Below are 14,104 nucleotides of genomic sequence, written 5' to 3'. Positions count from 1 at the left end.
TAATGTCAGATCATTATAAATGTTCTGAAAGAGTGTCTTTGAAGAGATGACATTTGAACTGCAACCTAAAAGGTGAGAAAAATTCAAGGATGAACAGAGACAGGGAAAGACATTTCAGGGAGAGGAAAGAATAAGGCAAAGATCTGAGGTGAGAATAGATGCGCTTGATTTAAGAAACAGAAAGTCCACTACATCTGGAGCTTGGTGATACTGATGATCACGGTACAAGATGACACTCTAGAGGAAAGAGGGGCCACACCTAAAGAGCTTCTTATAGAAGCAGCTGACCTTTGTTCTAATGCAATAAGAAGTCTTTGAGTAATGAAGTGAAGGAATGTTACTTGCAGTTTAAGAAGACAGCTGATGTGTGAAGAGTGGATTTTAAGAGTGACTGTAATTTTAAAAATAATGGAAGAGGGAATCAATACTGAAGAATTGTAGGTGGTATTTTCTTAGGAATTCCTATTACAACAATTTATTTAATATGGCATTGGCCCTATTTTCACTGGAAATGCTGTCTATTGAGGAGCTCAGAATAATATTCACTGGGCCCAGTTCTGTGTACTCATAACTTATGAAGGAGGTTTATTGCCTCCTTCAGGCTACTTTGCTTCTCTTAATTCACAGAGGCAGTCACTACATGGAGAATGAATTGGCTAACATTAGTCATCATAATAAAGTATTTCTTAAAACCCCACTTTGAAATGGTCCTGTTTGGAAATTGAAAATATCCTGAGCTCCCTACATAACCATTAATCTATACTCCTGGATTGGACAATGTTTCAGCTCCCTGCCAATCTGCCTGGAGCAACATTTTTGCTCCTTGTCCTTCATTTCCATTCCCTTAATTCTTTAGAATACTTGGCAATTTTCCCCTCCCTGATAACGTAGAGCAACTTAATGTTGGTGATATTCAGCTACTAAACCTGGATATGGGGTAGAAAATCACATTTCGAGGTGTCTAACCAATACCTGGTCCTTTGTGTTTTCAGATTCCAAGAACTCAGATGATACAAGAATCTCCCAGGGAAAAAAAGGTAAAGTTTATTACAGGAGACATTTATTTCATCTTGATTGAGAATTTGCCTCCTTCCCTCCTTATATCATGGCATTTTCTATTGGGAGAGAGCAAAGCTGTAGAGAAGAATGTGATTGCTGTGTTGGAGGAATAGGTTTCTTTTGGTCTGTAGAAGTCTTGATCAAAATTGCCTAACCTGCAGTAGCTTTGAGGTATCCTACTTTCTGTTCCTATTATCGAATTTTAATTATATGAGAATAATAATATAATTATATATTATATATATTATGGAGGGATATGGCATCCACTTAGGACTTGGTTTTAAGTTTTTCAAAATGGCAGAGTCCATGACTATTAACAATGAGATTCTTACCTCAGAAACACTACAAACACTATTTTTCAAATAAAGAACTCAAGTTCAGGCTGCAAAAAAAAATCATATACAGAAAAAATATATATGTATATTTTTTAATATTTCACATTGGTTCTAGAATCAAGATAGGAAATGGAAACTATATAAAAAGTCCAAAAGTAACTGCAAAAAATATAAACTGCAGCTGTTTACTAATAATTTGGCCTTTATAACTTTAGCAAAATCTCAGTGGCTACATTTTATCTTAGAAAATGCTTGGCAAGATGATTTATATACAATAGGAAAAGATGGAAGCAGAATGTTTCTAAATATGCTAGAACATTCCTCTGGGCATCTCAGTTGGATTCATTAGATGAGCTGGCTTCATGAGCTGACTGGATTTCTCAGCCAGTAAAGGTTAAAAGGTGTTCTCTGTTCATTTTAACAATTCCTCTTGGGTTTTTGGTAACTGCTTTTTCTCTAAAATTCAACTGAATTATAGAATGTCTAGATATAGTATTTCAGTGGAAATAGATTGCATTATGCCAAAGTCTGACCATCTGCTCCATACCTTGCATTAAAAGCACCAGATACACCTATAGAAAATTCAAAAAGAAGAATTCCAGAGTAGAATTTCAAAAGCTGATACGAAAAAAAAAAAAAAAAAAAAAAAGCTGATACGAAAAGCCATTATCTGGTAAAGAAAATGTAATAACAAGAATAAAAAAATATTGGATAAATCTAACCTTTTTAAATTTGGGGGCGTATTGTCAGTAATTTAGAATCTTTTTATTTTATTTAAGGTGAACACATTGTGACACAAATACCTTGCCCTCTAAATTTTAGAAATTCTGGCTTTTTAATATAAATACAAAATGTGTGTTTTAAGTTAGGTGAACATGAATAAAATGGTTGCCTCTGATCTCAACATCACACAGGATACAAAAACGTAATAAAAGATCACATAGGGGCTTCCCTGGGCGCAGTGGTTGAGAGTCCGCCTGCCGATGCAGGGAACACGGGTTCGTGCCCCGGACTGGGAAGATCCCACATGCGCGGAGCGGCTGGGCCCGTGAGCCATGGCCGCTGAGCCTGCGCGTCCGGAGCCTGTGCTCCGCAACGGGAGAGGCCACAACAGTGAGAGGCCCGCGTACCGCAAAAAAAAAAAAAAAAAAAGAGATCACATGAATATCAGATATCATCTTGAGATAGAACAAAGTCTAGTCACCTAAAGTTTAGAGGTGCACAAAATTTCACAAGTTAATCTGATTTTTTTTCTCCAGAACACTCTTAGTTTCCCACCTTTACTTATTTTGACCTAAAGAAACATAACCCAATAAATATCCCAAGCTAATTCCCCAAGGAGCCCGTACCACCTTGCCAGTAGCACTCATATCCAACCCAGTCTCCTTGCCTTGTTGGAGACACTTATATCTTAAAGCTAAGATCTCTGGCAATAATTGGGCTAAATGAAGTCTAAAAGGTCTCATACAGGCATAAAAAATCAAAAATTGGGAAAATTAAGAAGATAAGGAGTAAGTCTGCTTTGAAGCATAGATTGTTTGTTAAATAGTATGTCGTGCTAAAATACCTTGAGAGAAAAATCCCAGCTACATTTCAGTCACAAATACTCACCTAACTGATAGCTTCAATTAAGTAAAATCTAAAACAAACAAAAAAATTCCCCCAAATTCTATAACACTTATAGGAAAAAGAAGAAAATCTTAACTAAATGTGTTAAGCATATAGTAGGAATAAAGCCCATTCTCTACCTCCATTCCTACCTACCTATTTACTTATTTACTTCTCCCCCCATCCATCTGGGTTTGTCACATGATGAGTACACACGTGTACTCTTTAAAAGAAAGAGAGATGTAGCCTGTATATATGGTGTGGCAGAAGGGAAGGGAAAGATGTCACTGGAAGGGCATTACTTCTTAAAAATCTGAAAACTTTCTTCAGAATGTAGTTTTGGATCTATGTTTCTGGATTGTTCTTCCTCCCTCTCCCAGAGTGCAGGGAAAGCCAAAATGATGGTGGCTGAAATTTTACCCAGATAGGTGTCATTCAGGAGGAGCATCATTTAATTTTTTAGGAAGTTGGAGAAAATTCAGGCTTCTTTCGTTTATTAGATTCAGAGTCAATAAGGAGAAACCTTGAGAAAATGGATTTTCTCAGAAGGTGGTTGGTTTGGTCTTGATTTAAAGCGAAAAGAGGAATCTTGATTAACCAAGGAACACCTGAGCCTACCCATCCTCCTACCACAGATGCCTTTTCCATTTTCTCTAAGTTGCTCTCCTTCGCCTTTTCCAGCCCTCTCACTTTTCTCTGTTCTTTCTCCTTATTTTCAGTACCCTCTTTTGCTCTCCTTTCTTCTGTAACCTTTTCTTTCTTCTCTTGCCATTTTTTTTTTTCTGGATTTTACCTCCTCCCCTCCCTCAACCATTTTATTCTTCTCTAGTGACCATGCTTTAGGCAAGAGCTTTTCAAAAACATTCTTCAGGCCCTGGTTGCAAGGAAGAACCAGCCCACCACACCTTGCCCTCAAAGAAAGAGATATTAAATGAGAATGAATCCAACAATCACTGACAGTTTCGATTTGTATTTTCTGACTACTGACTATTTCAATTCAAGTCTATTTAAAGGTTTCTTCATTAATTTTATACTTAAAATATGAACTTGCCAACATATTTTTCTCTTTACATCCCTGAATAGAGTATATTATTAGAATTCCACACAGTCTATCCTTTTTCGTTCTTTTATCTCACTTAAAAAGATAAGTGTCTTCCAGGATATCTGTCTTTATGTTGCCCTTTTCTTTCTACTTTCTCAGGATTGCTCTTGACCCTGAAAGGATAGCCTTTTTAAATAGTGTTACAATATCTGCAACTGATTCCTATCATCTGGATGAACCATGTTATATATCTGTTTTCTTAGTTATTGGATCCAGGGTGTACATCTCCAAAGAATAATGTTACACTTTTGGATGCTGTGTGTGTTTCTGAAAAACAGGTCATGATGAATCTGCATGTACAAGAGTTTCTTACATTAGTCTCAAGTCTTAGCTTATCACATTTCTATATTTTCTCAAGACATTCAGAACAAAATATCCCCGCCTTCTGCACAATGTTGTTATTTTTATAAAACCAGACTTTTATCATAATAAAGAAGAGAGTGGGCTCCTATCTCTTGCGAGAGAAGATTATCCCAGCTGTGATCATGAACCTACTAAGAGGAAATTTTTACTGCCTTATAAGCTAATGATAATCTTTCAAGTATTGCCTCTACATAGTTTTGACATCTGAAAGCAAATGGATCATGTAAAAAAATCCATTTTTATGATGGAGAGCTACTAGAATACATGTCATACTTAGCTTACCAGAAATCTATGATAAAGAAATAAAATTAAATAATTTTTCAGAAATATATATTAGATAATTTCAATTTATAGTATCCAAAAATCATGGTGTTAACATTTTTCTCTATTCTGTAGCTGATTATGTTTTATAAAATATATAAAATCTGTGTTTAATATTTAAGATGTTTTCTGAAGACAGATAAACATTCTCAAAATGTACTTAAACATGTTAAGATGTTTTCTAAAGACAGATAAACATTCTCAAAATGTATTTAAATGTGTTAATGATTCTGGAGATATATGTAGTAAACACATGCTATATATGTAATAAACACATGCCATTATATCCCTTAAGACTGAAAAAGCATGCCAAAAAAATGACAAAAATTTAGTTAGTATTAAAGTTTTTTCATAAATCTCAAATCCATCAGATTTAATTGCAGTATGCTCCAGGATGATACATAAAATAGAAATAGAGGAAACTATTTGGGCTACTTTTTAATTTGTTTTCATGTCTATCATAATCTCAAAATCACTGTTTCCAGAAATCATAAATATCAGAAAAATCATCTTTAGCAAAAATAAAAGCATATCCATTCTTTTTGATTTTCCTGAGCCCTTGAATTCTCTATTACTGTAGCATATTATATCCATTTCAATTTAAAAGAATATATCTTGTCTATATTTAGCCAACTACTATGTCTGTTCTTTAAATATCTATTTTTGTTATTTTGAGGGGATTAAGTAGGTAATAAAGTAGATTCCACCAAAACTGCAGCCTGAATTAATGTAGTTGTTTCTATTAATAAATCTACCATTATCTTGAGTCTTGAAAATTAGCTTTTCGACCCATTCTTAGTCTATATTATACATCCTCAAGGTCTGTGGCTCTCCAAGACTTAGGTATGCATATGAGGAGTAGGTGAAATGCTTCCTGCTTACACTATATTTGATCAGTTAATATACACATTTATTAAAGAGTTATTACACATAATTAAATGTAAATGAGCAGTCATGGGCTTGTTGTTTGTACTCCAAATAACAATATGACCAAACAGCTGATTATTAAAGAAGGGGTGTGTGTGTGTGTGTGTGTGTGTGTGTAAAATTGTTTAACAAACTGAAAACTATGCACAGAACTTATAGAGGATACTCACATTCACAAGGTAAAGTATTAAATGGGATTTCCTAAACTAGAATGAAGATAAGATTTTCTAGATGTGTCATAAAATTCTGATTTTCTAAGGATTGATATCATGGAGAAGGAAGAAGAATAAGTAAAGAAATCAGATGCATGCCCATTAGTACTTTAAAAGTCTTCTTTTTAAAAGTTATTATCACTGTCCTGAATTTCTTCTTTTTGTACGTTCCTCCCCAACCTGCAGTCTTTGTAATTTATTTCAAATTTTATGAACCAAGAACAATTTTCCTGAAACCACTCCAGAGGTTTAGATATACACAGACCTTATATTAATACATCACATACACATTTATGCACTCCATTTTGTGACCAGTGCATTTTGTTCCTTAATATTTCTTCAGAGAACTTAGTAAAAGGAAACCAAGTGGAATACAAACCTGGAGGAATTTATATAGTGTGTCTGAGAACGAACGCTTGAGATTGATAGGAAAGGACACCTGGTAAGACCTTTGACGTATATCTGAGTCATGTCTTCAATAAAGGAGTTTCCCTTAAACCTCTGAGACACTAATGACATTTGGCAACCTCAAAACAGACCTATGATCTATATCTGTGTCATTACACTGCCCAGAGTATTAACAGGAAGACTCTAAATCCATGTTACCATTCTGTTTTAAAATCAAAAATTGAATTCTTAACCTTCTTATTCTTTGCATAACTTTGCTGTCTCGATGAAGAAGAGATGAATTTCTTAATATTGTCATTTCATTGTAATTTAAATATTTCTATTAAATAGTTTCAACAAATGCTCTGGAGAAAGTGCAGCATAAGTTATAGTTGGAAGTCATAGATTCTATCCTTGGTTTCCTATGTGACTTTGAACAATAATTTATTTCCTTGCTTCACTTGTTTTACTCTGAGATCAATATTTTGTTTTGGCTTCATTAGTCTTTGTTTAACTAAATAAGATAGGTTGATTATCTTACTCAAGGATTATTTAAATAAGTGTGTAATGCCTTGCACTATTTACTCTTATTGTTATAAATACTGTATTATTAAGTGCTAACTTCTCCCTGAGTAGAAATTCATTAGTAAAACCAATGAACTGGTATACAAAAAAAAACACATACCTTTTAACTATAGAAAATTAGGGTTTAAGTTTAAATTCACAGTCAAAAAAAAAAACACATGCTATCATCTATCTCATTCACCTTTTATCCTAGAGGTGGGGGTAATCTAATACAAAATAGTGGATCAATATGTAATATTCCAAAATAAATGTTTAGAGCAATAGATTCAGAGATATTCTACTTGAATTCAATGCAAACATAGCTATACCTAATGAAACAGAGATGCAGTATTTGGTCTGGAAGAGATGATATTACCCCCCTTTTTCCCTTGTAAAATCAAATCATACATGGAAAAGATTGATTGTCAAGTAAATGTAACATTTATTTCATGACATTATGAGAAGTTTGAATCTGCCTTCTACTACGTATGGGTATGTGCATGGGATGACTGTGGAAAATTGAATTAATATTGAGCAATATACTAAAAATAGGATGTCATTACACTACGTGCTTCCATTCTTGTGCTTCCATTCTTATTACTTTAACATGTAGAGGGAAGCAATACTTTAATAGTAAATGTTTAATATTGTTCTGTAAAATAAAAACACAATAATGCTACCCACCTCCCAATCCTGGTCTCAGGCGATTGTCATAACCATCTAGGAGTCGGTCCAAAATCCTAGTAAAGACAGTGGTGTTGTCTTTAAGTTCATCTTGTAATGAGGGTTGTCCATAGCTGAAAAAAATGTAAAGGGAGGCAGTATCTAAATTATACATTTCTACTAAAACCTTTTTCCAAATAAAAACCTTCTGCAATTTTCCAACTTCCTTTCTATTGAATCTTAATTTGAAAATTTCTTCTGGTAAAGTAAAAAAAAGTCAGTTTAATTCTTACCATTTTCTTATATTTGTTCTTATAGATGATATGCTCTTTATTCTAATATTTCTAACTATGGAAGGAAAATTACAGGAAATAAGTTGTGTCTTTACATTTATAATTCTCAGCGTGTATACAATGTTGTAATGAATGTTTTCTCTGGGCAAGCAAGAATATTAATGCACTTTAGTAAAAAACCTAAATCTGGGAAACTTCTTCCCAAATTAAAAAAAATATATTTTTGAGCTACCAAAATACTTAATAGCTTTGTTTTCATTTAATTTAACATGTAGCATAATCCTAAGATTTCATCTACCAACAACCGTCCCTTTATCCACTTCATATATATCTATGTTTTGTGTTTTTGATGCTCTTTCTGGTATTTAGATGAGAAAAATAGATAAAACTTGTTTCTTAGGATAATTACATTTCACATCAGTGTGTAATTTCCATTCTTCTTAAGGTTTATGAACAAATTTTTATAATTTGTCTATTCAAACCTCTAATTAATTGAATTTTGTCATTTCTGGTCTTAGAAGTAAAAGATACCTTGGAAAAGATATGGTCCAGTGTTCTTAATTTATGGTTTTACTAAACTAATGCAGGATTAGCATTTTAAGAAAACACAGCCAGTTGTAGAGTTTGAACTAGAATCCAGCTTTCTTTAATATTTAGTCTAAAACTTTATTTTCATTCTTCTATATCAGAGTAATTGTTCCTATTTAAGTCTTTCTATGTGAAGGTCTAGTTTTTATCCCTTACCAATCATTACTAGTCTTTGAATTTTGACCACATAATGACTGCAGTTCACATATTATGTATTTATTACATCAATCATATTATTATCTATGCTCCTTAAATCATATTTTATGTAATGATTAGAATGACACCTCCGAAATCCTTTGAGAGAAGAGTATTCTATCTTAGGAGGGATCACACTTACTGATATATTTCAATGATAGCTCTGACCTTGAGCAAAAAAAAAAAAAAAAATGAATATAGAGTGTGAACTAAAAAACTGACACAAAAATATCACTTTCATACTTTCAATTTAATATGCTTTTGGCATTTCTCTTGTGTGTTTATATTACTGATCAATCTAAGAAAAATAATAACTTTGAAACCAGGGTTCACTGATTTGACAGAAGCAAGAAATATAATCAAAATATCAATTCAAAAACAAACACTATTGTTTGGGTAATAATGTTATACTGGCAAAATGCAAAACTTTTCTGATAAAATTTTAATTTAATAAGCTATTATAACTAAAAGTTATTCAGGATATGAAATATATGAAATGTACCTCTATGAAACAGTTCTCCATTCTCCTAAATTCAACATTAATACTGTGCATATTGAGGGTTTACTCTCCTTTGGCAGAATTAAAGATCTTACTAGTTTTTGAAATCAAATTTTCAGCGAGCACTGTGTCTTCCAGGATGTCTTGCTAGCAGATGACAGCAGTAAAGCAAAAATAGTTTTCTGAATACAATTATTTATAAAAACTCATTGTCACAAAACCTACTGCCATGCATGCATCTTTCAAGGATACTGGAAGGTCATCTTGATAAAGGTGGAAAAGAAATGCTAACACACTTTGAGTTGTGACGAGAGCCTGACCAAGTAGTCTAAGGAAGAATCACTAAAATAAGAAGGGAGAAAAAGATGAGATGGAGTGACATGACAGAGCAAATTAGATTGTTAATATGATTCCCAAAATATGGGGTGACCTACTACCTTTACCTGCATTCTCTTTGTTTTCATAGCTTATGTCAAATTCAGGAAATGCTTTTTTCCCCCTGGTTTTATTTTATAAATGTTGTACTCACCAATTGTTTGCATTGGAATACAAATGCCAAAAGAGACTTTTCCCTCCCTCCCAGGGAACCAGTTCTGCTCTGCCAATTGGAATGATAATCTTTCTTTTATGTGCTTTTCTTAATCAGGTTATGCTTCATCTTTAATTCTAATTTACTATGTAATTGTCAGACAATGACCCTAGGATAAAGATCAAGATTATTTATTTGCTATTAAACACTCATGCCAATGTAATGTTTCCTAAACTGAATATATAATTTGTAGAAAAATGTCAGTTACAGTACGTGATTTTGATTCCATATGAACCACTATATAATAAAACATTGTGCACTAACTCCATCTACAGGTCATTACAATAGCAACACTTCATATAATTTTGCAAGAGCAGTGAAGAACATTTAACTCCTCAGATTAAGAGTATCTGGCAATAATGCATTTTCTGTTCATCTGGCGGTCATTATTTACCATACACAATAAGAAACAATAAAAATAGACAACTTCTCAATTTAAAACATCCTCCTTAGTCCTTATCTTTCCAGTCTATTCCATCTCGCTGCCTTAACTCATAAGGGTTCACTTTTCATTATATTATGGGGAATCTTAGATTTTTGTAATATGTCTAAGACTTTCTCTGGGGCCACAGGAGTGGACTACACAAAAAAATATAAAAGCAGATAAAGGAGAATCTGAAATATTTGGTCATTTATATCTTTGCTAGTATCATATGTCTATACATTTGATGAGATCATTAGCAAATATTTTGAATATGGTTAATCATATGATTACATTTTTTCTCATAACTTGTCTCCACAGTAGTTAAACTTAAATAGAGAAGTTCAGTTTTATCTAACATTCTTAAATATGTGTCTAGTATATTCTGCTTCTATTGGTTATATAAATAACAGTTTCAAAACATAATGCACATGCATTTATAAAAACTTATGACTTTCAAATTACAAATATTATTCTAACCTTTCCACTTCCACATAGTTAGAAGTTACTCTATGATCTTTGCAACTGATCAGAAATTTTCTTGTTGGAAAATCAACTCACATAGTATGCTGACATTAATTGGGGTAACTTTTTCTGTGAATTAGGAAACCACATGTTTTGTTCAGTTACAACTGAGCGGTGAAAAGTTCAATTTAAGAATTAAATGTTGAACTAATATGTTCCTTAACAGAAGCGTGTTAAGCGTATTCTAACCAACATGCAAATAAGTTGATAGTTTTTCATATTGTTCTTCTTTATTAGCTGGAATTTTATTGCAGTTAAGTTTTTTGAATTCCCTTAGTCATGAATTCATCCAAGGACAATTTTCTTCCCCCTGAAAGAATAAATGAAAAGTTACAGAAATTCTCATGCAGATTTAAAATAAAGGGTCCCCACCTTCTTCCAGTCAATGTGCTCAGAAGGAGGGTCCAGCCCCAAATGTAGTCAGAGAGACCCGGACTTTTCTTCATTGCGGGCTTGTGCAGCTGAAAAGTAGAACAAGTAGAGATCAATGTCTCTTGCAAGAAACATCAGGTTATAACCACTAGGGCTGACTGAGGCAGTTCAAATAAACGCTTTGAAGTCAGGAAATGACCTCACTGGGATATGACACCTCATTGGAAGCAATGGAAACCTGGACCATCCATTCTCCACTTTCACTTGCATTTCTCCATTCAGAAATAGCAGTGTATAAATTTTCTCCTGTAAAAGAATGCAAGTTGAAATTCTCTCAGGTGACAATATTGCTCAACATAAAAACTGTGAGTTGTTTTTTCTCTAGGTTTTATATTTACAATGTAGTTTGAATTACTCTCTTCTTGTTATCATCTGAAAAATTGGACCTTTCTGCTTTGAGTTCCCACAACTGAACTGTGCACTGAAAATTTTCAGCTGGTGTCTACAACCGGGAGAGCATGTTTGGAGGCTGTGATGGGGTAGGTTAATATGCTTTGACGACTGAATTCATCTTTGGATTCTGGATGCACCTTGATTTCAGAAGCCACTGCTATTTATCTTTTTTAAAAAAAATAAAATAAAATCATAGGAAACACTCAGTTGAATGCCGAAATCATGCTTGTAATTCTCTGCCTGTGATTGCCTCGTTAAATATGCTTGCTAATGCTTCTGTGAGGGTAAAGGACACACTTTATAGTCAAGCCATGTGCTGATCTCTCACATACAAACCACACTCACGTAAATGCACACAAGCATGCCCACACATGTCTTTTAAGCCCTCTCAGATTCTGCCAGGTTGCTGCTAGAAAATGTTTCATCTAAAACAGATGGAAGCTGGAGTGCTTTGCTTTGCATGAAAAAGGGAATCTTTTTTCCCACTTAGGTAAAGTGCAATCAATCACCCTCTGATTGTTGAATTTAGACTTGGTAGTGGGATGTTGGAGGAATGGAGGAGCATGGAAAGCTTAGAGAATTTTTTAAATTATAATCTATTTGTGTAATTATTTCTTAAAAATCAGAGCACTACCTGGTGAAAGAGCAGACATGGTAACACTATTTGAATGTGCTATAACTGATTCCAGTCATAATGTGAGAAATGTTGAAGGTAAAATTTGTTAGCACTTCCCTGAAGCTGTACTCCTTAGTAGGGTCAGTGATTAATGGATTGCAAGTCTTTTAAAGCATATTTTTCATTAGGCACTCTATAGTTTAATGTGGTATGCCTTTAACTACATCTACACAAATGCTTTCAACACTCTCCAGGATCATTTATATCAGTAAAAACCATTCCAAACAGGCATGTAAGCAGTGAAACATAATTAAAGTGTTTAGAGTGAAATGGTCTAGACCTAGAGGTAAGAACTGTAAGCTTCATAGTTTTTCCCTAATTTAGTGACTGCTTTTGACATAGATGAGTTGAATAGGACAAGAAATATTGGGTGAATATCCTTATGTTAAAATATTGCACCTAAATTGCATAATTATAATTCACCCTTTTATTAACCTTCAGCATCCGTTATGAAGGAAAAACAACTTCTCGTACCCTTTTAATATTTGTTGGTCTTTATAAGAAAGGGTAATTCCCAAAGGGGTTAATGAAACAAAACAAAACCCCAAAGCAAGATACCGTAGCTTTTTGTCCTCCTCTGACATTTTAAAAAGAGAAAAACAAACCTATCATTGCACTTGAGTTGTTGAGTAAGAAAGTTTCTTGCAAATGCAAACCTAATAGTTTAAAAGAAACGCTAAGCTGTCTCCTTACCCCTTTCCACCTTCAACCTCGCCCCATCAAACACACACTCCGAACACCCATATCTATGCTACCCACAGCAAATGATAACTTGAGTTTTTCGTGTTCGGAATGAGAGAGACCCCTACACCAGACGGCATTACAGCAGCGTCCACTGGAAAGGAGAAAAGAAGCATTTTTGCAGCCAAAAAGAAAGAGTGCCTTCCCTACGATGGAACATTCAGATAGGTTTTCTATCCCAGCGTCTTAACTTTAGACGATGCACCCAACGCCCCTCCCCACCTCACCCCAGCTCCTTCTTGAAAAAAAAAAAAAAAAAAAAACCAAAAAAGACCAAAACAACATGTCACCACCCACCCCGCGGAATACATTCAAATCTGCCTAAGAAAGAGGGAAAGAAAAGAAGAGCGACGGAGAAAATAATAATAATAATAATAATAATGCTCCTAGATCGCTGCGGTTTTCACCCTGAAAGAAAAACATTCGTTCTTTCTACCTGCTGTGGGATCAGGCTCTTGTCCTGTTCCCTCCTTCTCTTTTTTTCTATTGCATTCCTGTCACTCCAGCAAGGAAAAGGCACGTTCAAAGCTTGTGTGTGGCGGTCCGATGCCGCACTTACCTCGGGCCCCCTCTGGGCAGAGGATCGCTCAAGACCCGAGAAAAGTCTGCGAGAGAAAATCGTGGAGAGCTGGGAGCCAGCGCGAGTCCGCGAGTCCCGGCGCGCCGGCAGCGCAGGGGCGTCCTCGCTCTGCAGCTCACTCACTCGCTCTGAGCGGTCAGAGCCATCATGGACTCTGCGTGCTCCTTTGCTGAAGATTTCACACCCAAATTTGCTTCCCAGTATCCAATCTGCAGCTATACAACAAAAGATTTTTCTTTACCAAGACAGTAGTAATACGTCCCAGGGCAAACCGGATGTGAAATAGGCGGTGACTTCATGCCAGAGAGATTTTATTTTAGAAAGGAAGGTGGTACCAGCCTCTGGATCTGGAGACCAATCCGCCCATTTTTTATAGGCAGCACAATTTAACTTGCACCGCTCTGGCCCTAATCCCCTTCTCTCTAGCTGCAGACTCAAATCCTTCTACAATCTGCTGCAAGCTTTCCTTTTTTGGGGGGAGTAGACATGGGGGAGGGACGAGTAGAAAGGGTTAGAGACATAGGGACGATACTCAGAATCTTTTCACACTTTCAATTTCTGAACCCTCTATTTTAAGGCATGCCTATTAAAAATGCAACTGATGAGTATAACTGTTCCACCTTTGATCAAA

At 34.8% G+C, this 14,104-nt stretch overlaps 1 protein-coding gene across 1 annotated transcript in view; it reads right to left on the bottom strand.

Annotated features, from left to right (window-relative positions):
- GABRA1 (gamma-aminobutyric acid type A receptor subunit alpha1) overlaps nucleotides 1-13,756 on the bottom strand; it is a 60,554-nt gene extending 46,798 nt beyond the window's left edge. The window contains exons 1-3 of the mRNA XM_007120547.2: nucleotides 13,453-13,756; nucleotides 11,024-11,112; nucleotides 7,563-7,675 (exon numbers count right to left, since the gene is read on the bottom strand). Coding sequence (XP_007120609.1) covers nucleotides 7,563-7,675; nucleotides 11,024-11,097 — 187 coding nt within the window. The 5' untranslated portion in view covers nucleotides 11,098-11,112; nucleotides 13,453-13,756. The remainder of the gene's footprint in view (nucleotides 1-7,562; nucleotides 7,676-11,023; nucleotides 11,113-13,452) is intronic.
- Between the last annotated feature and the right edge of the window lie 348 nt (nucleotides 13,757-14,104).

This window comes from Physeter macrocephalus, chromosome 8, assembly GCF_002837175.3.
Source record: "Physeter macrocephalus isolate SW-GA chromosome 8, ASM283717v5, whole genome shotgun sequence".
NCBI classification, from domain to species: domain Eukaryota; kingdom Metazoa; phylum Chordata; class Mammalia; order Artiodactyla; family Physeteridae; genus Physeter; species Physeter macrocephalus.
This window is presented reverse-complemented; position numbering and strand designations above follow the sequence as displayed.